The following is a 24933-nucleotide window of genomic DNA, read 5'->3' on the forward strand; positions in this document are numbered from 1 at the left end:
CAGAGCAAACCATCCGATACCGGGGCGCGGCAACGCCTTTGGGACACGAGCGGTGCGGCCACCGACAGATTGGGGGTGCGCACTTTATGCAGGTTTTTCTGTCAACTATCTCAGCTGGCGTGATAGGGTTTCCCATGAAGCCCAAATCGGGGGTGCACGCTTTATTTAAGGTGCGTCCTTTATTAGAAGAAATACGGTAACAGTGGCGGCTCTGTACCTGCGAGGATGTCAGCCTCGTCCATGAAATGTGTGGTCAGCACGATGACCTTCCCGTGCCTCTTCCTCTTCAGTAGCGCCCAGATGGAGCGGCGAGAGAACGGGTCCATCCCGCTGGTCGGCTCGTCCAGGAAAATGACCTTTGGGTCACCGATCATGGCGATGCCCACGCACAGCTTCCTCTTCTGTCCTCCGCTCAGTTTCTCCGAGTATGTGTTTTCCTGGTCCTTCAAGTCAACCTCCTCCATAATAACCTCCATCTGCAAGCACAGAATTTTAGCAATATGTCAGACTAGTATAATGATAATAATAATGGTTTTTGTTGGTCAGAAATTACCCGCAATGGCAGCCTTTTTAGTGCTGAATTGATGCAGGGTACATGTATTACAGGTTTCACACAATACACAACATATATAATATCTCATCCACACTTGCATTTTGTGGAACTGTCGCAAGGGTCTAGGCAGCTGCCATTCGGCGCCACCAGGTGACCTCAATACGACTTTCCCCAACCGAAGTCAGGTACCCATTTACACCTGGGTGGAGTGAGGAAAGTCGTGTGAAGTGCCTTTCCGAAGGGCACAAGATCGGTGACATGACAGGATTCGAACTCGGGACCTCTTGGTTCTGAGTCGAACGCTCTGCCGTTGCACCACACGACCCCACTGTGTACATGTGACATGTACATAGTACGTGTTGTCATCAGGTGGGTACGTAAAGCCAATGTTCCCGTGTATGAGGGAGTTTCAAGATTTAGTCTCAGGCATCAAACCTCTGCATGTAAAGGAACCCAACACTCTTTCCCATTGTAGCAAAGCTGAATTGCACAATCAGCTATGAAAAAAGCCGAATGACCGTTTTGTCTCAATTTTGTTCAACCCTTAATTATTCTTGTCTCATCACCAATGCTTAAGGCCACACCAATTTAATTTCTTGGTTAACGGATTTTTATTTTCAAAAAAAAAAAATGTTAGAAAAAAAAATTCATGAAAACAGAAGGCTGTTTTCATGATTTTTTTTTAAATAAAAATCCGTTAACCAAGAAATTAAATTGGTGTGGCCTAAAAATTCATGTTTACTAAAAGCTACCACATGTACCTGTGAGTCCACCTGGTCTTCAGGTATCCCCTTGATCCCTGCGAACAGTTTCAGGTGATCCCTCACGGAGAGTTTTGCGAACAAGATGTCCTGTTGCGGGCAGACCCCTGTCATGGTTCGCAGATCGGCAATGTCATTGTCGATGGTGATGTCGCGCCCAAAGATGGTGGCTGATCCCGAAGTGGGGGACAGCAAGCCCGTGATGGCGTTGATAAGAGTCGTCTTCCCGGCGCCGTTATGACCCAGCAGGGCCGTGATCTGGTTTTCGTAGATATCCAGTGAAAAATCTGTAATAGAATTCAAGGCAGCGAGTGAACTTGTATTCTTGTGCCCAGTTGTTGTTCATCTCGTACTGCCTAGTGGCACAATGATCAGCAAGTTTCCTTGCTGTTTCTGTAGCAGGGTATATTTTTACATGGAGGGTTGCTAGCCCTTCCCCTTTAACATTCTTGAGGCACCTCCTCCAACACGGGACCCCCATTTTAGGCCCCTTCCAAAAGACTGGTGCAGCCCCAACTGAGATGTCCTGACCAAGATTGAGCCAGGGTCTCCCAGTTACCACCTAATTGGAACCAGGAACTCAACTGTGAAGCTGCTACCAGTTGAGCTACAGGGAAGATTGCTCTTCTGTCCAGTAACCTAAGTATTTTTGTAAGATCAGGGTTGCATCGTCAGAATCTAACGACTGCAACAGAACTGATCTGTAAATATAGAGTCAATATGTGTAATACGCAATTCACCACCTTAAGTGTGCAGTCCATCTTTATCAATATTTTGAAACTACAATGAAAGTAAGAATCGTTTTTTCATTCTACGAACCTATATCAAACTTTAAGATTTTTCTTCCTACAGGTAGGATGAATGTAAAATGCAGCTCCAGGAAACACACTCATACACACCCCGACCAATTGAATCACGTGAATTGCATTGAAACTCAGATTCGTATCAGCCATTTTCCAACAAATCGCTTTCTAACTTGCGTTAACGACTACAACTGACCAAACAAACTCGCCAGTGAGATGGTGGAAGATGTCAGCTTCCAAAAGATATTTTCAGACTGACAATTTTGGCACTTTGGCGATTTAACGTTTAGAGAAAAGTAGTAGAAACTAGAAGTTAAATCGCGGGTGGATTCAATCACTTCCAAAGTGCCAAAATTGTCAATCTGAAAACGTCTTTTGGAAGCTGACACCTTCCACCATCTCACTGGCAAGTTTGTTTGGTCAGATATTAGTCGTTAATGCAAGTTAGAAAGAGATTTGTCGGGAAATGGCTGATACAAATTTGAGTTTCAATGCGATTCACGTGATTTGATTGGTCGGGTGATGCAGTGTCATCAACTTCAACATGAGTGCAAATGTTAGGTAAAGCAAGATTCAGCCTCACCGTCCAGGGCCACAACATCATCCTTGCGCTTCTGCCGGAACACCTTTCTGATCTTCTGAATCCTGCAAAACGATAAATGATAATCATAAGTCTAGTCTGGGGGCATAAAGGCAAAAAATGTAGGGATGAAAATGGAGGGATTTTTGCCATTCTACAATGTTTGCGGTATTTTTCTACACTCTTGATGTAGGTTTTCAATTTAATATTCAGAGTTACCCTAGATCCCATACCAAAGTCACATATTCCTACTATCCTGCTGTATAACTTGTTCTGTTTTAAATTCATTTCATTCACATAAAATCATATAAAAGTATATAATTTATCCATTGAGGATTACAAAAAAAGCAACATACAGTACATTGCTTATACAAAACCCTCTATTACTTAGAGTGTTACTTGTGATAAAAAATTAAATACGAATATTTTCTAACAATGACTGTCAACAGATAAAGGGTTTAATGACTGTTTTCAGTAGCCTAACAAACAAACAAACACACATACACAAGTCAGAGATTAGGAAGGTGGACACCTTTGATACTTCAATTTGGCCTCTACTGCATTACCAACTGAAGAAACAATTCAATTTCTCGTCTTTGCTCGATCCGAGACATAATGTTCTTTAAAATTTGCAAATCTTCATAAGAGCTCCTACCTAATGGCGACCTTATTTGCAAGATCCGCAGGAACTTTCTCAACATTCTCATTGTCAAGGTTGTTGTCGTTTCCAATGGGCATGGGCGCCACCCCCTCTGTCTCCTCCCTGCCTCGCCAATAGGACGGTGACAGGCAGAAGTACCAGGGCAGGTTCTTTCCATAGGCACCTGAGGAAAAGAAAGGAAAGGAAACGTCAAGATCTGGCCAGTGGACTTGAGATTCAGAGGTTATGTGTTTGACTCCTGGCATTCCTGACTAGACCCTGTGTCCCTGGGAAATCTACTATAGTTGGGTGGCATCGTGTGGCGCAATCAATAGGGTGTTTTGCCCACAACCGAGAGGTCCCGGGTTCGAAACCACCGATATGCCCCGATGTTGTGCCCTTGGGAAAGGCACTTTACACGACTTTCCTCACTTCACTCAGGTTTAAATGAGTACCTAGCTTCGGTTAAGGACGTCCCTTGGATAGGACGTTAAATGGAGGTCCCGTGTTTGGGGAGAGCCACACCTCGAGCACTTATCGAAAAGAGTAGGGGTCCTTCCCGGTGTGAGTGGTTCAAAACCTACAGTCCTATGGCCGCACATGGGTTCGCCCTTAGTGATAGCCTACGGCTAGTTGGGCAACCCTGGCATGTACATGCTGAACCAATAGATAAATAAAATCTACTTAATTAACACGACTGTCCTCACTCCATCCTAGTGTAAAAAGGGAACCTGACTTCTAGAATTGAAAATACTAGAATTGGATGGTCGTATATGTAATTAATAGTTACTACAAACAGCCTCCACTTTAATTTGGGACTTCCAGTTTAATTTGGGACTTACCTCCCACATTTCAGTCATCTTTAACCCAAATGGCTTGATATCACATATGTTAGGTAAAAATGAGGTTAAGAATACGTAGCAGCCATTGATGACCCCCTGGGGATTAGCCAAATTCTGGAGAATTCTGGGGAATTCCGACAATCTGAACCAGAATTCCCCAGAATTCCAAGAATTGAAGCCAGAATTCCCCGGAATTCCGGGAGTCTGAGCCAGAATTCCCCAGAATTCCGGGGAACTGGAGCCAGAATTTTACAGAAGTCTCGGAACTTGAACCATGGGCTATGGAATTTTTGTTGATCATACTCTATTAAAGCCCGCTGCGGCGCGCACAATTGGCGAGGCTAGATCGTAAGGGTCTGGAGCGACTGCCATTCTGCACCAAAGTGACTTCAATACAACAATTACCCCATGTGCAGCCATAGAACTGTAGATTTAAAACCACTTACACCGCGAAGGACCCCTACTCTATTTGATAAGTGTGGTGGGTTCTTTAACGTGCCCGAGGTGTGGCTCTCCTCAAACAATCGACCTTCATTTAACATCCTTTCCGATGGACGTCCCTAACTGAAGCTAGGTACATGTACTCATTTATACCTGAATGAAGTCTTTCCTAAGGTCACAACATTGGGGCATATCGGTGGTTTCGAACCCGGTTGTACGGGAAACATCCCACCAATTGCGCTGCACAATGCCACAAATGATGGATTAGCTCATTGTTAGTTCGCTAAAAGGCAATGAATCTTGGGGGTCTTGAGGCATGCTCTCTTATAATGTAGGCCATACCAATTTGATTGTTGATTCTTGGATCTAAAAAAAAGCAGAGTGAATACAGTCATATTTAACTTTTCCTTCTTTTCCTCTGCTTTTGCGATGTCTGCATCATATACAGAATCTTTATTATTAGATTTTCAAGAACCAACCATTTAGATTGGAGTGGCCTTAGGAAATCCATTTGCTATATATGCTATTTTCTGCATTGCATTGAGGAAGATTTGAAAGAGTTTAATCAGTCTTAATTTTGCAAACATTCTTTGGCACTGTTGATAACCTGATAAAAATTGTGTAGATTTGACATTTTTGCCTGTCAAAACACCAGTGTCATGAGGAAAGACATTGAATGGAGCTTTCAAGTTAGTAGTATGTAATGTATCATTTACGCTTCACGGTGATAGTCGGGTGATGGTGATAGTCGGGTGATGGGCTACCGGTAGTCATTTACCAGAGTGAGGGGACAGATGACAGTTCTACAGATTCAAGTACATTTAGGTGAAAGAAGCTTTAAGACTACTAGACTCTTTCTCTTTGTAGTTTATTGGAACCTGATAGATAGCTATAGAGTAGTTTTAAGTGGATAGCTATAGTTGTTTTAACTTTACACAAGTTCACATGCAGCTACTGTATAGATGTGCAACAGTGACAGCCTTGGTTATCCTGCTGCAGCTGTTGCCACACAAAGGCCAGTTATACTGTCATACAGAACTGACACAGATTCTGCATGATGATTGTTTCTGTATCAATTAAACAGTGTAATGTTTGGGCATGTGAAAAGGAATGGATTTGTCCAAACATCATTTCAGTTTCAAATTTGAAAGACACCCTGCCCTGTGGTTGTTAGACAATACAAAAATGTACTTGAATTCTGCAAGTCTAACTGGAAGGAAGAAGCACTTCCAGGAGGCTACATGTGCATGCATGACAAATTTCATTTGTCTCAATTATATGCTAGATTACAGTGTGTACCTTGCTAATCCTTTGGAGGCCCTCTCACCCCAGTTTGTTATGATAGGGCAATCCCACCAGGCCCTCTGGATTGGCTGACAGGAGAAACCAGTAGCCACATGTAGACCAGTTACACAAGATTAGGTATGACAGATCAGGACTTAACAATGGCTTGAGTCAGTATAAACTTAGCATGTTATTCATCTACAAGAACTACTGGTAGTATAATAACATTTTATATGTAATGTACATGTAGCCTGACGAATCACGCTCCTAGTGGCCAGCTGGTCCTGTGACGCAATCCCCCTCTTGGGTTGGGGGTCAGTAACCTCCAGCCGAGAGCTTGTGTAAATACAGGCTAATGTTCAACTGCAGATTACTGGACTTGGGACATTTGTGATCATCTGCCTAAAACACAGCATGTTTTCAAAGTATAGGCTAAGAAAGGAAGACATACTTTTACAAAAGGAACACACATTTTATGTTGTTGTTGTTGTTGTCCTTGTTTAACGTCTATTATTTCGTTAGACATGGTCTCCAGGTGCTGTGCTGGTCGCTAGGTTTCAGTTCTTGTTGATTTCTCGCTAGGTTTTTAGCACTTGATATTATTTCTGAGGGACTGAAAACAACTGATCCTAGGCCTGAGATAACATGATCTGGTTGACCTCTTGGTCACCTTTCCTTTGCCAGGGACTGTCTATTCCCTTGTGGTTACATGTAGTGTACATGTACAGATGGTGCCCAGATATCAGAAATCAGAGTGAAGAACTCAGGATTGGAATTTTAATGTTACATTGTACTTTTTCTCTCTACCACACTGTGGATTTACAACAGTTATGTCTTAATCCCCTACCCTTCCAAGCCAAGCTGTAGTTGTACATCAGCAATCAGTTATATTGATTTAAAATAAACTGAACAATTTGGATTGACTTTTCATTGTTTCTCTGCTATCTTCTGAGTGCCATATAGCCAGTTGATAATTAGAATGACCATTAACCAATCTTACACATCCTGGCATTTTGACACAAAGTTATCTTTTTCTCAGCTAAAACTTTTAAAAGGTGGGCGTAGATGCCATCAATTTGACTTTTAGCTTTTTCCACCAGCCAAAGTCTCCCATCTGGAAACATCCCTTGATCTCCTTGACCATAGCTTTGGGCTCAGACAAACTTAAACTGTATTAGATTGATAATTTCTAAGTCTATTGTATTCCTGTGACCTATATAAGTGTAGGATTCAGATAGTGGGTGTGGTGTGAGTGTATTGTCAACTTTGGGAATCAAATAGCCTGAAGGAAAATGGGAAGCTTGCTAGAGAAGGGAATTAACCTGAAGGAGAGTGCTCCTTTGGGGAAATGTAGTAGACTGAAAATTTTGTTGGGTACATATGTTGAGGGCCTAGGTGGATGCCAAGGCTGCTACTCAGATAGAAGAAGAAAAAAGTGGGGACATAGCAATGCTCTGATTAAGCCCCGTTCATGTTTCAAGAAGTGAAATGGTTCGCCCTGTTCATGATTCAAAAAGTAAAACAGTTCAAACCATTTAGTTTTCTTGCGTTTTATTTTGAACTTCCACCCGAGAAAGTCTGCAACGTTTCAGAATAAAACAATTTCGGGGAATTGTCATCATGAACGCAAAAGTGCCATGAAACTGTTTTGCTCCTGTGTTTATGACATCGTACTCAAGGTACGTGGGTTCATCGTTGATGGCATCTGTGACTCTTGGTGAGCAAGGTAAATTGGATATTTTGGTTGCATGTTTTTATAAAATCTTGTTATGACCTCCAACTCGAGTTCTAACTGGTCGACTAAGGAAACCTGGGAGTCTTGATATTCTGGGAAATCAGTAGCCTGAATTCAATCAAGCCTCATGTGACCGCTCGCAACCCCCGGACAGCTGGAGTTTGCGTTATACAGACTAGGAAATCAGTAGATCCAGAGGAAACTTGATGGTGTATATCAGAACCGACAATCCCTGCACTAAGTTTCCCTCCAAATATGGAAAAGGACCAATGGGAAAGCAGAACAGGATCTGGAAAGCTTAAAATGATACTGTGGCCCACCTTCTTGGTTACTGGGAGGCTGTAGTGCACTACGTTGAATATTGCTGAAGTGTGATGGGTTAAGACTTAAGCTGCTTAGGGCACTTTGCACCTAGTCTATATATAAGACAGGACACATTGTACTTGCTCATTGAACCTTTACCATCAAGGAAGCCACACCAAGGCGAAACTAGTCTGGATGTGGGCTTGAATAAAGTTCTAAACGAGAACATGCGGCTACAGCATCTTTTCTGAAGATACGGTGTGAGTGTGTACGGTTGGCTCGAGGTTGCCCACTACTTTGCCTAGTCATTAGAGTAGAGTTAGGCTGAGTGCATACATTGTATTTTATTTTTAGTTACTGCTGATAGCAGGACTGACAGTTCCAGTTAGCTTAAAAACTTTAATTGTCTAATATGCTTTCTATGGCTAAAGATTCAACCATCAAGATATCTTGCCTGGCTATAAAGCTCTCCCTCCCTAAGGCCTTTGTATCATTTATGAATCAGCTGTATTTGTTGTAAAAGTATTTAGGGTGGAAATTGTCTGGAAAAGACAGAAAAGCATTTCTCACACAACAAAAACAGTACAGTAATTTTCGTAGGGTCAACTCGGAGAGGACAAATTGTAAAAAATTGCAATACTTCCAAAGCGTACTAAATTGAACTTTTTAAAAAACAATGAGCCTGAACCAAACCCTCACATCTGTTTGGAGATTACCAGTAGCCTGAGTGTCATCCTGTTTCAGTTCCAGGCTCTACCTTCACCAAACATGTTTGCCAGGGGCTCTCTGTGTAACTGCCTGGCCAGAGTCAAATGTCTTTTCCAGAAACTTGCCTCTACAGTATAGGGCTACCATCTGGTGAGGCTGCTAAGTGGCAGCCACAGTTCAAGCATGTCCAATCAAACCTCAGTACACCCTTTAGTTCAGGGTACATGCCTGGCTGCATGTAGGATGGCCTATGTGCTAGCTCACGGTACTGAAAACTTCTTATAGCACAATTTCTTATGATATGTAGGAATGGAAAGAACATTTCAATCTTCGTAGATTCACTTCGGATCACTTTACTAAGTCCATATATAATTGATCTGATGTCCTGTTCACAGTGATAAGACTTGGGATCATCAATTTTGCAAGTAAATTATTACATGGCTTAGTAATATTTGCAAATTGAACATTTACAAAAAGCAGGATCATCATTCAGATGTTTCCAATGGACTGGATTCCCATCACAGGGGATTCCCATGGAAACTAGGCCATGGAGAAAGAAGATACAGCTTGACCCCTTGCCCCCTCACACGACTGGTAAGTGCAGGTTCCCCTGAGGTTTGTTGGAATTTAGCCTGGGCACACACTGGACAGTGTACGCTGTGTGTGATGCACTTCTGAACGCTTTTGAGTTGTAAAGAACCCTTTACAAAGCATTGAAAAATCATTGGATAAAACTTGCAAAACAATTTTGCAAAACAATCAATCTAGAATATCAAGATGAATGAACAGTTACACAAATAGGCATGTAAACGTACTGGTGTGTTGTACATTTGCAAATCAAGCTAGAAAGCTTGGAAATGGTAAACAACAGTCATTGTGAGTGTGAAATGATCCATTGGGACTTAGAGCTTGAAAAAAATTAATACATCGGGAAACAGATATCATAGTTATAAAGTAATCATCTGAGATTCAGAATGTATCTTCACAGCTCCCTCAAGTTAGTAAACACTAGAGTAGAGTAGAGTGAGTCGAGCCGAGCCGAGTCGAGTTGATTCTGCCAGGTAGGAACTCTGGTTCCAGCTAGACTTATATTATATACTCTGTTTAAAATGTGGCAACCTGGTATTCATTGAGTACCCCCAGTAAGTTGGGGTAACTGCATACTAGTACTCTGATTTAAATAAAGTAAAGTCAAGTCAAGGTAGAGCCTTGACTAAACAATCCTCAAGCTTGCTTCACTACCCCTCAGGATCTCTCAGGTCAGGTCTGGCATGTCTAAGTCCAGTTCAAACTGCTAAACTCAGTCATGATGAACAAGGTCAATAATATTCTGTGGTGTAGTCATATCTAAAAAAATATACATGCCAGTTAGGTTTACATAGAGGTTTAAGGTATCACAAAGTCTGTAAGGCAAGAGCACTGACCGGTGGCAGGAGCAGAATTGGGTCAAATCATGCTTTGGTGACACAAAAAAAGGACAACGGAATAAGAAGAGTGATAGGATTCAGCTCCCCCTCCAAGATACATTGAAAAATGATTGATTTTGAAAGAGTTATCCTTTTACCTTCTAGCAGTATCAGAATGTTAGGTTATTAAATGTTTCAGTGGCGCGACCATGGCAAGGACTGTTACCAGTTCTGCAATATTGTCTAGCTGTCTGTTCAGCATAAGAAAGCACGAACACAAAACAAATAAATTCTGTGGCCAAACCACAACCCATTGATTATATGTGGATGACATCGGCGCTCGCATCAATTTTCGTCCATTTAAATTATTTTGTACAGCTTTTGGCCATACTGTAAATCGTAAAATGCAGGTGCAAAGTGAGAAAATACTCCTTTAACTTAAATTGCAAAACAATTTTTCGGAAAATGGATACTAAATGTCTTACAATAGTGGAAAAATGTCTCCGTGGTCATTTTTGTTAAATGGCTTGGCCTCGCAAGCTCCACCTTCAACATACAGGTCCTGAGCTGGCCAGCTCAGACCAGGCAGATGTGGTGTAAATAGACAGACTGTATCAAATACACATGTGGGCCTCCTTGTCACAAGCTAATTAGTCATGCCTCCTTATCCTTAGGTAAATAGAGGCGGTTCACTGAAACAATAATTGTAGCTACTGGTACCACTAGTCAGCTGACACTAAATGTTTTATCCCCTGCCCAAGCCTGATGATAGCCAAGTGATAGCTAAAAATGTTGTCCTTAGCACCAAAATCCTTCCCCTATTCTAATGAATGATACAATGTACCATGAATGATGAAGCTCCATGCTTCAAATTTATGGCAAACCTCAGGTAAAGCTCATTGTTCCAGAAAGTGCAAGGCCCCCTCCTATCTTGTACATTGTACTGGTCATGACTGAACAGCAACCATTTAGCTACAGGCTATGAAGTATATAAAGAAAGTAAGTAAAAAAGAGGACAGAACTAGAGGGAAGAGTAGAGATCATTGTTCCAAAGAGGAAATAAGCATCATGTAACGGTATTTCCACAAGCTGACGTCCAACACCTTCCAGCGGGGGGCATGACAGTTCCTCTGTTTAAAGAGAAACCGACATGGTGACGGTAATAGGAGGTCATGGGTCAAATGCTAATAACATGTTGATGAACCCTCACTAGTAATAGAAAAATGTTTTTCTTCATTCTAAATCATTTTTGCCATTGTCATTGAAAGTTGTTGAATGCTGCATGTGCAATGGCCTGCCACCAGTGATTGCTTATTTGGTGTTCTCCTATGAGTATGACCCGATCAACATGCCTGGCTTGCACTACCGCCAGCGTGGCGAGCACAAATGCCAGGTTCAAGCCTGGGCATTGCCTGCCCCTGTACATTTTCCTCATCCCCTTCTTTGTTGGACGTGTAAGCAGGAAAAACACGGGTACCAAACTTTGAATATGTGAATGGCTGCAGGATAAAAACAAGCAGCTCTTCTCCGGCCGTGTGCAATGGTAATATCCTGCGCCACGGGTGGCCCGTTGTGCTTCCGCCTGTGTGTCGATCACACTCTATTAAGACAACCGTCGCATGACGGACGGTATGCTGTCACCAGCCTAAAGCAGGCCTTTTAAGTTAACCTGTCAGGTGTCAACAGTGCCACTTTTCTGGCAAAGTCAAATTTTGAAATTTGTTCCTAGATCAGTCTCAGCCTCCCTCAAGTGGACGTTTATCTATCATAAGGCGGAGTCTGAGTGGATCTATCACAAGTCCACAACAATTCTATTTGTTGCTTCTTAGACTTTTTTCAGGAAAAACAGGAGTGACAGGGCGAAAAATTAAAAAAAAATAAGAAGATCTTTAAAAAAATCTGGGGTGAAGATACAGGCTTACATAACGTAAAGAACAAGAGATAGAGAATTCAAGTTTTTAGCTATTCATGGCACATTTTCTGCAATGTGAATCCCTTCCTATGATCTAGCACTACAATTCTGGTGTTAACTGAAGACTTTGCCAATATGACTACTCTCCCATTTCTTTAGTAAACAGAATAAAGCATCAAACTACCCTTTTTGTAAAATGACTGAAAAATTACAATGGAGTATTGTTGATCTAATAACACTAAACATGCTTATTATGATACGGTCACATTTATCACTAACATAGTGGTAAAATCTGTCCATTCCTTAGATCAAACAACAAAAACAATGTAGTCTCACTTCCCAAAAGTACATTGTATACCCCAGGTTCCCGATAGATATTAACGAATTATCTCAGTTCACTTGGATTGTGCGACACCTTTAAAGACCCTATCCAAACTAATCTGCAGTGGATGATCAATAAGATGGTTGGCTGATCAATAAGATGGCTGGCTGATGTTAAAATCCAGTTTCGGTGCACAGCTGACACGAAAATCCCTCAAAATCTTGTGCTGATCGAGCAAACACTGGGTGTTTTACGGCTGATGATGTCATTTACTTTAAAGCTTGCAGACTCGTTGTCCAATCGTTTTCTGACCAATTTGACAGATTGTTTGAGGAGAGCCACACCTCGGGCACGTTAAAGAACCCACCACACTTATCAAATAGAGTAGGGGTCCTTCACGGTGTAAGTGGTTTTAAATCTACAGTTCTATGGCTGCACATGGGGTAATTGTTGTATTGAAGTCACTTTGGCGCAGAAAGGCAGTCGCTCCAGACCCTTACGATCTAGCCTCGCCAATTGTGCGCGCCGCAGCGGGCTTTAATAGAGTACGATCAACAAAAATTCCATAGCCCATGGTTTAAATTCCGAGACTTCTGTAAAATTCTGGCTCCAGTTCCCCGGAATTCTGGGGAATTCTGGCTCAGACTCCCGGAATTCCGGGGAATTCTGGCTTCGATTCCTGGAATTCCGGGGAATTCTGGCTCAGATTGTCGGAATTCCCCAGAATTCTCCAGAATTTGGCTAATCCCCAGGGGGTCATCAATGGCTGCTACGTATTCTTAACCTCATTTTTACCTAACATATGTGATATCAAGCCATTTGGGTTAAAGATGACTGAAATGTGGGAGGTAAGTCCCAAATTAAACTGGAAGTCCCAAATTAAAGTGGAGGCTGTTTACAATAGGTGGGAATATAGCTGCTCTTACACCAACGTTGCAAACACATCACCTTTGAATTAAAGCATCATGAGACACAGTATGACCACAGACTGACGTTTAAAGGAGTCCTAAAGTCCAGAGGGGGGAGTTATTTTCCAGTAGATGATAATTTTAGGAAGTAAAAAAGGAATACTTTTTACAGTATACGATAAAGTACCCACTAGTCCAATGCGCATCAAAATGCATTCAGTATTCTACCGAATTCTCCAGATGACCCTCTATTTTCTGATTAATGAAATTAAACAACCTCAGCCTATGACTTATTACAATGTGCCTAACAAGGCCTGACAAAAGTTAGATTACAAAAAGAATGTCAGGGTGGTTAAGAAAAACTTGTCTTGATTTGTGTTCTAACTTTTGTATCTTATTAACAATGGCCTTCTTATTGAGCTTAATCCCCCTCATCTATGCCAAAAATACTCACCATTAAAGATGTATGTTTACACATAGGGAATACATGGGTAGGGTCTGCAAGGGTTTAATGAGTATGATATTGTTTTAAAAAACACACCTTGTGTAATTCACCATAAGCAAAACTCTGTAAAAAGTCGGCTGATTATGTATTCATTGATACATAATCTAGTTGAAAATAACACCACCTTCTGGAGTTTAGGACTCCTTTACATCTCACCTGGAATGACTTTGTCCAAGTACAAAGCCAGAAGGAGATACAGCACATCATCAATGATCAGCATGATGATGGGGTACAGCAGTGGAAAGTTGGCCGGCTCACTGGCAACGTTGGAAAACTGGGCACCAATGGACCGTTCCAAGACAGCAGCCTGAGAAACAAAAATGGAAAAAAATTAGTCATAAGTTCCACTACAATCCACTTACCTCAACCTCTGGTATTATGTTGTGCACTAATGATATGCTCAGTGACCTGCAGTGGCCCCTTCTCTCTGAAAGGAGGAGGAATGCCCGCCTCACCTTTTTCTATAAGCTAGTCAATAACTATATCAATATTAACACAGATAGTCTACTGAAACCAGCTCAGGGGCGCACCCGGGGGAGCCACACGCTCAAATTTCAACCGCCCAGACAGACTCTTACCAACATTCATTCTTCCCCCGCACAATCCCTGAGTGGAACGCCCTGCCAGGCGCGGTTGTTACGGCTCCCACCGTTGAGTCATACCACGCCAGGCTGGAAGCCTGCCCGCCTTAGCCTGTGACTTCCTCCCCCCCCCCCTGGGGGTTAAACAAGTTGAAGAAAAAATTTGAAGAAAGCATTGTGCTACGTCTAGGTTTAGAACAATGGAATAGGACCTTGCTCTCCTCTTCTCTAGCACTATTCCTGGTTCACAGTTTAAACTTTGCATGATTGAGCTATGTGATATGTCACAATTGAGGACCCCTGAGACATAAACAATACATTACGTGTCTGGACATGTATAAACCATGGGCTAGACAAGAACTGTTTGCAAGTTAGGGGCCTTCACCTTTGACCTTGTGCATGCACAGTTGAAACTGTGAACCAGCTTATTTATTGCATACAACCAGTTTGTTGCACTTAGTAAAAGTCAAGTCAGCAAAGGAAAAGAGGCTCTCTATCACATGAAATGAAAGTCTGTGGTACAAACAGTCTTTCACACAGTCATACAGAAAAAAAACATTAAAAAACGCCCCTGCAGTTCCAGAGGAAGCTGCTAGGGGGCCCAAACCTACACCACTTCTTTATTACATCACAAGCTATCTGCCATCCAAAAATCAAGACCACAGCACGTCCAGGTCAAAAGATACAAAAATTGAAGTTCTGCTGCAGTACCAAGGTCACATACCAGGGGGCCCAAAATCGACCTTGAATTTGGGTGTCCCAACACCCGCCCACATACCAAATATCATCGTAATCAATCAAGAGGCTCTTGAGTTATGCTGACTGGAGTGGTGCGGAAACACAAACAAACAGACAGACAAACAAACACACACAGACACACCCAAAACTATATCTCCATTTTTCATGGAGATAATAATACCTGATTGATGGAAGTTGCAAAGGCCACAGGTGATAAGAGGCACAAGGCCCACTGAGCAGCTTGAGGGAAGTCAGCGGGTAAGAGGGAGATGGGGAGGACCAGAGCACTGATGCACAGTGTAGCCAAGGCTGCTACTGCTCCGGCAGTCTGTGGGTACAAAAGAAAACATAGACTCATAATCTTCCAATTACAGATTGTCAAATGTCACAGGAGTTAAAAGAGTGTTAGTTATAAAAAAGATCAATTACACTTGGTCAAGATATGCTTTTTTAAATCACGTTTATGTCCAGTTCCTTAAGCAGGTTCCCATCTTTTCTTTTTTAACTAGGATTAAATTTTTTCATCACAAGTCTGTATTTCTCCCTTTAGCTTTAGATTTGACTAATCGGGACATGCAATAAAAATACACAGGGACAAGTATTATCATTGAATTCTTATTTATGGTAGTTTTAAACATAACAGAACAATTCTCTTACCCTTGCTTTGTCAAAGAATGTCGTCATTATGAATGCAATGTTCACCAAACTCAGTCCATACAGCAGAAAGGTGATGAAGTAAAAGAAGAAGTTGCTTTTGGAGAATAACCCGGCGGCGTACGAGATTCCGATGCACACCAAGGACTCGAGGATGATGATCGTCATGTAGACGACCAGCCAGCTTGTCCTGAAACAAGGGATAGAAAAATAATTCAATCACAGAACTTCACATTTCAGAAGAAAATTGGTGGGAAATATGCTTCGTTTGCTAGCAAATGTTGGCTGTTTAATTCAGTGATTACACCCGGTAATTTAACACACAGTGCACTACAGAGTATAGTCTTCAGCTGTATACACTTTCAATTGGTAATTTTTCTCTCTATTACCATACATTTACACTAGTCTTAGTGTCTTGTACAATGTATAACCTTCTCCATGCCAAGGCAGTCTTCTGGCATAAAATTTGCACTGATGATGGGTTTAGGCAGCAAGGAGTGGGTTAAAAACACAGACCACCTTTTTTTTTTTAATTCTGAGGGAAAAATAGTGATATTTCAAAGTGGAAATGGGCAAAAATCTTATCTTCAAACAGACTATACAGTCAAATTTGGATTTAGCAACAAGTCAAGGGACGGAGGAAAATGCTTGCTGAGGACAGGTGGTTGCTGAGGACAGAGTACTGGGTTAGCTATTATATTCACCAGGTTGTATTATTTCAGCTAGTACAGTAGGTACCCATGTGAGTAATGAGGCTGTTGTAACGCACTCGAGGCACCTCCTCGCACACGGGACCCCCATTTTTCATCTCTTCAGAAAGACGGTGCAGCTCCGACAAGGATATCGATACCCTTCCCGGGATTCAATCCGGGTCTCCCGGATCCAACTAATTGGAAACAGGAGGCTCAACTGCGAAACCGCTACCAATTGAGCTACAGGGACTGTAGAAATGGATGACACTGTTTTAATGTGGCTTGTGACTGGAGGCGGTTGCCCGCGCCAGGTGGTTGCCCTACCAATGAATGTACTCTAGATCATTAGACAAGTATGAATGGGCTCTAGACGTTACCAAAAAGCCATGCTATTCAGTCCCATCATCTTCATAGACTCCTTGATCTTCTTCTCCTTCTCTGAGACCAGGTAGACCGTGAGGGTCGTGACAAACGGAATGTAGGACAGGACGAAGTAGATGGAGGAGATGGTGGAGATGATCGAGAAGCCCGAGGACTCAGGTTTGGGCATCATTTCCACCAGGTAGTTGGGCAGGCTCGTGCTGGTCAGGTTCGTCTGCATCTAGAAGAGTGAAGTAAAACTTTGTAATTATTCATTTATTTTTCTATTTATTGGTTCAGCATGTACATGCCAGGGTTGCACAACTAGACGTAGGCTATTATTAAGGGCGAAACGATGTGCAGCCATAGGACTGTAGGTTTTGAACCACTCACACCGGGAAGGACCCCTACTATTTTCGATAAGTGCGGTGGGTGCTTTAACGTGCTCGAGGTGTGGCTCTCCTCAAACACAGGACCTCCATTTAACATCCTATCCGAGGGACGTCCCTAACCGAAGCTAGGTACACATTTACACCTGAGTGAAGTGAGGAAAGTCGTAGTGCCTTTCCCAAGGGCACAACATCGGGACATATCGGTGATTTCGAACCCGGGACCTCTCGGTTGTGGGCGAAACACCCTACTGATTGCACCACACATTGCCACTAAACCAGTATCTATCGAATACCTATTCATTCATTCATTTATTTCTGTCTTCATTTGGCCAATATGGCACTGCTTTGCACTTACAGGTAACGAAAAAAGCAACAATTCTACAAGTATAATCATACACAAAAGTCAATGGCAGACTAGGAAATTATCAATACAGTACATGTACTTGTAAGGTCATATTTCAGTCTGGTCATAAGGTGAGGTCACAGGTCAGCCCTAGTTTTCAGCATATGCCCATGGTTTTATTTTCCGTTTTTCCACTGCCTCTCCAGCACAAATGCATTGTACAGTACATGTTTTCGTGCTACAACATTGTTTCGACCACAAACTTAAAACACTGTGAATACCCTCTCTCTTTCCACTCCTACTGCAAAATTTGATCTCTGCATAAAATAAATCAATTTACAGTATCATTTACCTTGATCAAGGCTGTATCAATGGCCACTTGGAGGGCAGCAAAGCCATTGTAGAGATAGTTGTTCACAGTACAACCGAACTGTGAAAGAGGAGCTCCCTGCCTGCACTCACCTGTAAAACAATCAATACTAGTACACACATTGATGACTGCGGATGAGAAATACTGTCACATTAATAATTGATTTGTTAACGGTATCTTAATTCTATCACAGTAGCGTGCGTAGTCCAGTGGTTAGCGATCTTGCCTCTGGAACTAGAAGCCCCGGATTCGATCCCGGCTGTGTTGCTCAACCGACATGCACGCTACCAGAAAGGGTCGCAGTCCTTAGGACGGGACATTAAGCCGCGGTCCACTGTTCATTGTGCTTGTCGAAAAGAGCTAGGGGAATTTCCCCTGTACAATGAACCTGTAAATACTGTACATAGCGTCTGTCTTCTCTGTCACGACCAGTGGAAGATTAGCTCATCTGTTCATTGAGTTCATTTGAGCTAAACTGGTTCGAGATCACTTTTTCTAGCTAGTCAACCGCTGAAATTTCATCATTGCAAATATTTGATTACTAACAATTGAGACAGTGACTTTTGTTCCCACCGTTAAAATTGATTAAACGTGAATTATTCGCTTTCCCCCTAACCACTAAAACTACCAACTGCAGTATTAAATGGATTTACAGTAGCACACCTAGAGGGCAGAAGTCTTTCTGAGTGGATAAAAGTAACAAAATGGGACTAAGAAAACCTAAGTTTAACCTACAACTTTTGGACACAAAAACACTTAAAGATTAAATTTTTCAAAATTTTTCAAAATTTTTTCAAAATTTTATCCAGTTGCTTGAGTAATTATTTTTGGCGTAACTTAAAGATAATCCCTAGTAAAAGGTCATGTACACCAAACCTAGAAAAAAAAGAAACATGACACCAATATCATATGATAATGGCTAATCGTGAAATAGTTGGAGTCTTTTTGACTTTACCTTGGCCTGCATAGATATCTCTGGTTGATCTGACAGCTGCAGAATGTGGTGTGTGTATGGTGTATTCTACACTGCTGTTTCCAGGATGCAAAGTGAACGACACTCCTGCCGTGTAGTTGGTGGGATTGGCTCGGTGGGCATCTTCCATGGCCTGAAAGAAAAAAGAACAGCATTGATAATTAGAAGGAGCATGGCATATTCAATATATGTAACGGGGGTTGCTCTAACTTGTGACGCGCTCTAACATATCACAGATTTTTTAGTGATCTTATTATGCATAAGTATGCTGTGTATGTGTCCACTGACTATGCTCATAAGGAAGGTAAATAAACCAAGTTCATGCACATAATTGTTATTTGCCTTCAAAACATATGTGTACATATTCATTTCTTGTTTTGTCGAGAATAGTATTTTGAATGACATGACGTGACAAGTGCACACAGTCAAAATTTTCCAGTCAAAAGAAAGCTAGAATGTAGCAGACTTCAAGCCTTATTTACATTTCCCTAACTTCATCACCAACGTCCGAAGAGAGCAAAATTACCAAAGCATGATAAGTTAGGCATGTGTACTATCTGGTGTAGCACTAAATCAGATGGTACGTTCCTGAAAACGTCTCACAGCGTTTGCTGCTTGTAATGCGGAGCGTGAAGGGCCCATGAACAGTTTGAATACATCTCTTGTCCATGTATGTTCTTTAGCTGGTTCAAAATTCCTTCATTAAAACATGACCATTCTCTGGCAACCAGCAATGGAGCGCCGTGAGTTCGAGCGCGTAAAAAAACGTCACATGTTTGGGCACCCCCCCGTTACAGATGTTTTCTTTTCTACCGAGCATATTTGTTCTCATGGAAGTTCATCTGTGTTGGTAGTAATCATAATACAATGCTTAACTTTCTTCCAACACTAAGGCATTCACGGATCAAATTTTCAACGACCACTGTCGCATTCCTTAGGATCAATAATGCATATTTCTTGTTACGCACCTCTCAAATCACAATTTTGATTGATCAGAAAATTTATAAGGTACTACTACTAGCACTAGAGACATTACATTCTGCTATCATTTCATTTGGCATTATTCATGATATAAAATTTGAAAAAGGGGGAACAGTTTGAGAGAGCTTCACCTCGTCATAACTTGCTGGCATTTTCAGTCAGTAATATCAATGAAGGAATGAACAAAACCTCGAACCTGCTACCAGAATTTACAAGAAATAAAGAAAAATAAATGCTACACAATTAATGTGCTAGCAGTACTGTTACTAGCATTCAACCTCTTACTTAGCAGACAACTTATCTTATAGCGAATGTGGACTCTTAATATAATATAATAACAATAATTTCAGCTTACCTGTTGTGTTGGAAACAGCGTATAGGTAAACGGCACCGACACGTTGTTGAGATAGACCACCACTTGGTCCATGATGGCAGCTACCTCTGAGGTGTTCGGAGCTGCAGCAAGACCCTTTGTTTGGCCAAACATAGCCCCCGCCAGTAGGCTAAAGAGTGGTGTGCTGTTGAAGCGCCCCCCTCCCGAAGGAATCGCTGGTTGGACTAATGGCGTGCTGCCATATGTGAGCGCATTAATCATAACCAGGATCCCAACAAAGTACAGTGGCCAGAACAACTCCTGAAAAAGAGATACATACAACCTATGAAACTCATGTGTTAGTTTACTTACATGTACACGTGTACAGCTTGTTGCTTTTACTACAGAATGGTTAGTAGGGTTATTAAGGTCAATAATGTTTGACCATAGATATTGAGTGATATAATTTAATCTTTTACCACTGGGAAAATACAATGAAAACCAGACGTTTCGAGCGCCCATCCGGCAGCTCTTTGTCATTGATATTGGGCGTTCGAAACGTCTGGTATTCATTGTATTTTACAATTATTTTAAGCTTAAATTATATTACTCTAGATCTATTGCTGACCTGGATGACTAATATTCACAAACAGGCCATAGATATTGCAAAAATATTTACCCATCATTAAGTACATGTAATAAAATGTGATTCCAACAATCCAAGCCCTAAAAACTTGATAATAGGAGTGACGGTTATGTTAAATTTTGATTGCTGCTCGAAAACAATTTAATATTACATCTAAGCCCATCCTGATGATTTTGGCTGTCTAAATTCACTTTTTACTTTAATTTCTAAAACAGTAAGACTCTAAGAGAGGCTTGCTACCCTCTAGGGAAAGGGGTGGCATACTAGTATTGTCGGATCTGAAGCCAAAGAGCTGGCCAGTATGAGGGCCTGCATGGGGGGGGGGGGGGGTCCCGACAACCCTGTACGCTAAATTCGGAGGGCCGGCTACGTAATACGCTAAATTCAGAAAGCCTCCCTACGCTCTACGCTAAATTCAGAAAAGCCTCCCTACGCTCTATGCTACATTATGGAGTGGTCGGCAACGCTCTACGTAAAATTAAAACGGCCGATTACGCTCTACTAGTACGTAAAAGGGGCATGCAGGCCCTCCAGTATGTGGGCCCATGCAGCAGTCTGATAGTTTTTACTGAAATCAGATACTGATGACCTGTAGGTTGTTTTGTTATAACCTGTAGGTGGATCACTAATATCAGACCTGTCGGTCGATCACTAAAATCAGACCTGTAGGTCGATCACTAAAATCAGACCTGTAGGTCGATCACTAATATCAGACCTGTAGGTCGATCACTAAAATCAGACCTGTAGGTCGATCACTAATATCAGACCTGTAGGTCGATCACTAATATCAGACCTGTAGGTCGATCACTAATATCAGACCTGTAGGTCGATCACTAATATCAGACCTGTAGGTCGATCACTAATATCAGACCTGTAGGTCGGCCACTAATATCAGGCCTGTAGGTCGATCACTAATATCAGACCTGTAGGTCGGCCACTAATATCAGGCCTGTAGGTCGATCACTAATATCAGACCTGTAGGTCGGCCACTAATATCAGGCCTGTAGGTCGATCACTAATATCAGGCCTGTCGGTCAATCACTAATATCAGACCTGTAGGTCGGCCACTAATATCAGGCCTGTAGGTCGATCACTAATATCAGACCTGTAGGTCGGCCACTAATATCAGGCCTGTCGGTCGGTCACTAATATCAGACCTGTAGGTCGGTCACTAATATCAGACCTGTAGGTCGGTCACTAATATCAGACCTGTAGGTCGGTCACTAATATCAGACCTGTAGGTCGGTCACTAATATCAGACCTGTAGGTCGGTCACTAATATCAGACCTGTAGGTCGGTCACTAATATCAGACCTGTCGGTCGGTCACTAATATCAGACCTGTAGGTCGATCACTAATATCAGACCTGTAGGTCGGCCACTAATATCAGGCCTGTCGGTCGATCACTAATATCAGGCCTGTCGGTCAATCACTAATATCAGACCTGTCGGTCGGTCACTAATATCAGACCTGTCGGTCAATCACTAATGTCAGACCTGTAGGTCGATCACTAATATCAGACCTGTAGGTCGGTCACTAATATCAGACCTGTAGGTCGGTCACTAATATCAGACCTGTAGGTCGGTCACTAATATCAGACCTGTCGGTCGGTCACTAATATCAGACCTGTCGGTCAATCACTAATGTCAGACCTGTAGGTCGTTCGTTTTACTTAGTCCTGTAGGTCAGTCGTTTTACTATCATTATCATTGATAATAATAACCTGTAGGTCAGTCGTTTCACTACGTCGCATAACCTTATTACCATTATTCATGGCGACGACAAACGTATGAAGCACAATATACACCTATTGCTTATACACCTGGAAATCAGTTACTCAGTTAACTGAAGGGACTATAATATGATAAGTAAAGTAGATAAATTGCTGTATTTTTTATGAATGTTAAGGTTGAGGACCGATGATTGAAGATAACATGCAAATCGAGACAATGTCGAGACCAGAACTGTTTACAAACCAGGGGCTTCTCCTTTGACACTGCACCTACGATCTTGAAATTCCGAGCTTACAGGCTTATTGACAAATGCTATAATATTATATACATGTATGAGATGCCCCTTTTACGTAGAGCGTAATCGGCCGTTTTAATTTTACGTAGAGCATTGCCGACCACTCCATAATTTAGCGTAGAGAGTAGGGGGGGCTTTCTGAATTTAGCGTAGAGCGTAGGGAGGCTTTTCTGGATTTAGCGTAGAGCGTAGGGAGGCTTTCTGAATTTAGCGTATTACGTAGCAGGCCCTCCGAATTTAGCGTAGAGCGTTCACAGTCGGGACCCCACCATGCAGGCCCTCATGTATTAGGGTTAGGACTTGGCCTAATTATGTGTTGGTGTTCAAAATTCCTTGGTTGTTCTGAGTTAGCCTGTATTTACACAAGCTCTCAGTCGGAGGTTACTGACCCCCAAAAAGGCTAAAAAGGCGGTTACGGACACCGGCTGGACACTAGGAGCGCGATTCGTCAGGCTTAAGTTCTGAGTTGACCTTAGAATTTAGATCAAAGCCTTCTTGAGAGTAAGTTATATGGTTCGACTTGACCGGCATTTAGAGCCAATAACAGTAATGTTCTATACTTACGTGAAACGTCGCCTGCTTGTCTCTCAGCTTCAGAAGGAAGTTCCTCCTCAGTAGAGCCTTCAGCTGTTGGCTGAAATTCCCCATCTTGACTGTTGACCTCAAACTAGCTAGCCCCTTCGATATGGACTATACGCGCTTAGGAGATATCGACACTGAAAGGACCGGTTGAACAAGGTATAATCGTAATAATAATCTAGCTTAGGGCAAATTCTTTCTTATTGTATGACCGTATAAAATGCTGGATATGCTGCACGGAAGTCGTGCGAGCGGCCGGTAGCAAGGCTCGCGTCCAAGTGGCTCCGTCCAAGTTGGTCACCTCCTCCCGAACCCACCCGGTATAAATACTAGCTGGCCAGACACACCCCCAAACACAACTAAAACACATGGATAGATCACGGGGATCTTAGTCATTTTTGATAAGCGACGTGCAAAACAATATGTCCTTTCCCTAGAACGAACTATTGTAACATTAGGTAAGTCTGGATGAAATGGTGGTAACAATAAAGGTAATTAGACCATACAACTTGCAAAACAACTCTATGTATACCAATAATATATGAACTTGAAATAAGTTGCATCCATTTAGTTGATTCGTAAACCTTTTTGTGATCTGATATAAAAGATTAATTAAACCCAACACACCCCTAAATATGTTTTGAAATGGACCAAGCCTAGGTCATTAGTTCAACGTCCGCTAGGTCCATATGCAAATGATTCATCGAAGCAGCGCGCGGTGTTTGTGTTTTATCATCCAGTACCTTTCCACTCAGTTTTAATGGGTTTATAGGTAACCTATTAAGTAGGGCATCGTAAGTAGGGCAAAAGTGACAAGAAGACCTGGGAAACCCGAAACAAGGAAATACACCACCTAAAGTTCCTCACAACAAGAGGAGTTTGTTGGCCTGGAATCCATCCGTATACCCCAATGAAAATATTCTGCGTGAAACTGAAAGCGATAGTTGGAGCTAGCTACGAGTCGGATTTTTGTTGCTTGTATCTTTTTTATGGCATATCAGTTCTATTGTGTGGTGTGGCCGTGAGCGCCCCATTCGGATGTAATATAGAGATGGCACAGGAAAGACATCAATAGGCAACAGGTGTCACATTTTTATATTAAGCTTCACTGAGTCGATCCAAGGAGGTTTTATAGAACCTCCTTGGTCGATCCAACCACATTTTCATGATTATTTTTCGCGATTTTTAACTAATGTAACGTGACCAGTTAACGTCCAATTTATTCAAAACGTATTTATCTTAAAACCGCGCGGACAGAGCCAAATGTTAAACCCATGGGCAGAAATATCAGCTCTCTTCTAAAAAGAAAATGCATGGTCTGTAAGTTTTTCTCCGCCTGTTTAACGCCGTGCGAGCATGTATTTATATGATGTAAAATTGTGCTAGGGTAACCCATTATCGTCCACCTCAGTCTTTTCCCCCTAGGCCCTCTGGCGCTGTGCTTGAAGAACATAGACCAGAAAAAATACACAGTAACTATCCATAGTGGTCTACAGACAAATGATAGTTAAGTCATTATGTTTGACCCGCCGCTTGCTTGACGCGATGGAAGAAAACAATCTTTCAACGACATGCGCGGCA

General features: G+C 42.1%; 1 protein-coding gene across 1 annotated transcript in view; it reads right to left on the minus strand.

Annotated features, from left to right (window-relative positions):
* Window positions 1–23769, minus strand: part of LOC136439818 (cholesterol transporter ABCA5-like) — a 45363-nt gene extending 21594 nt beyond the window's left edge. Inside the window, exons 1-12 of the mRNA XM_066435432.1 lie at window positions 23338–23769; window positions 20143–20421; window positions 18789–18939; window positions 17816–17925; window positions 16746–16969; window positions 15680–15866; window positions 15204–15350; window positions 13860–14010; window positions 3353–3521; window positions 2701–2762; window positions 1315–1601; window positions 218–476 (exon numbers count right to left, since the gene is read on the minus strand). Coding sequence (XP_066291529.1) covers window positions 218–476; window positions 1315–1601; window positions 2701–2762; window positions 3353–3521; window positions 13860–14010; window positions 15204–15350; window positions 15680–15866; window positions 16746–16969; window positions 17816–17925; window positions 18789–18939; window positions 20143–20421; window positions 23338–23421 — 2110 coding nt within the window. The 5' untranslated portion in view covers window positions 23422–23769. The remainder of the gene's footprint in view (window positions 1–217; window positions 477–1314; window positions 1602–2700; window positions 2763–3352; window positions 3522–13859; window positions 14011–15203; window positions 15351–15679; window positions 15867–16745; window positions 16970–17815; window positions 17926–18788; window positions 18940–20142; window positions 20422–23337) is intronic.
* Between the last annotated feature and the right edge of the window lie 1164 nt (window positions 23770–24933).

The sequence above is a fragment of the Branchiostoma lanceolatum genome, chromosome 8 (assembly GCF_035083965.1).
Source record: "Branchiostoma lanceolatum isolate klBraLanc5 chromosome 8, klBraLanc5.hap2, whole genome shotgun sequence".
Lineage (NCBI taxonomy): Eukaryota > Metazoa > Chordata > Leptocardii > Amphioxiformes > Branchiostomatidae > Branchiostoma > Branchiostoma lanceolatum.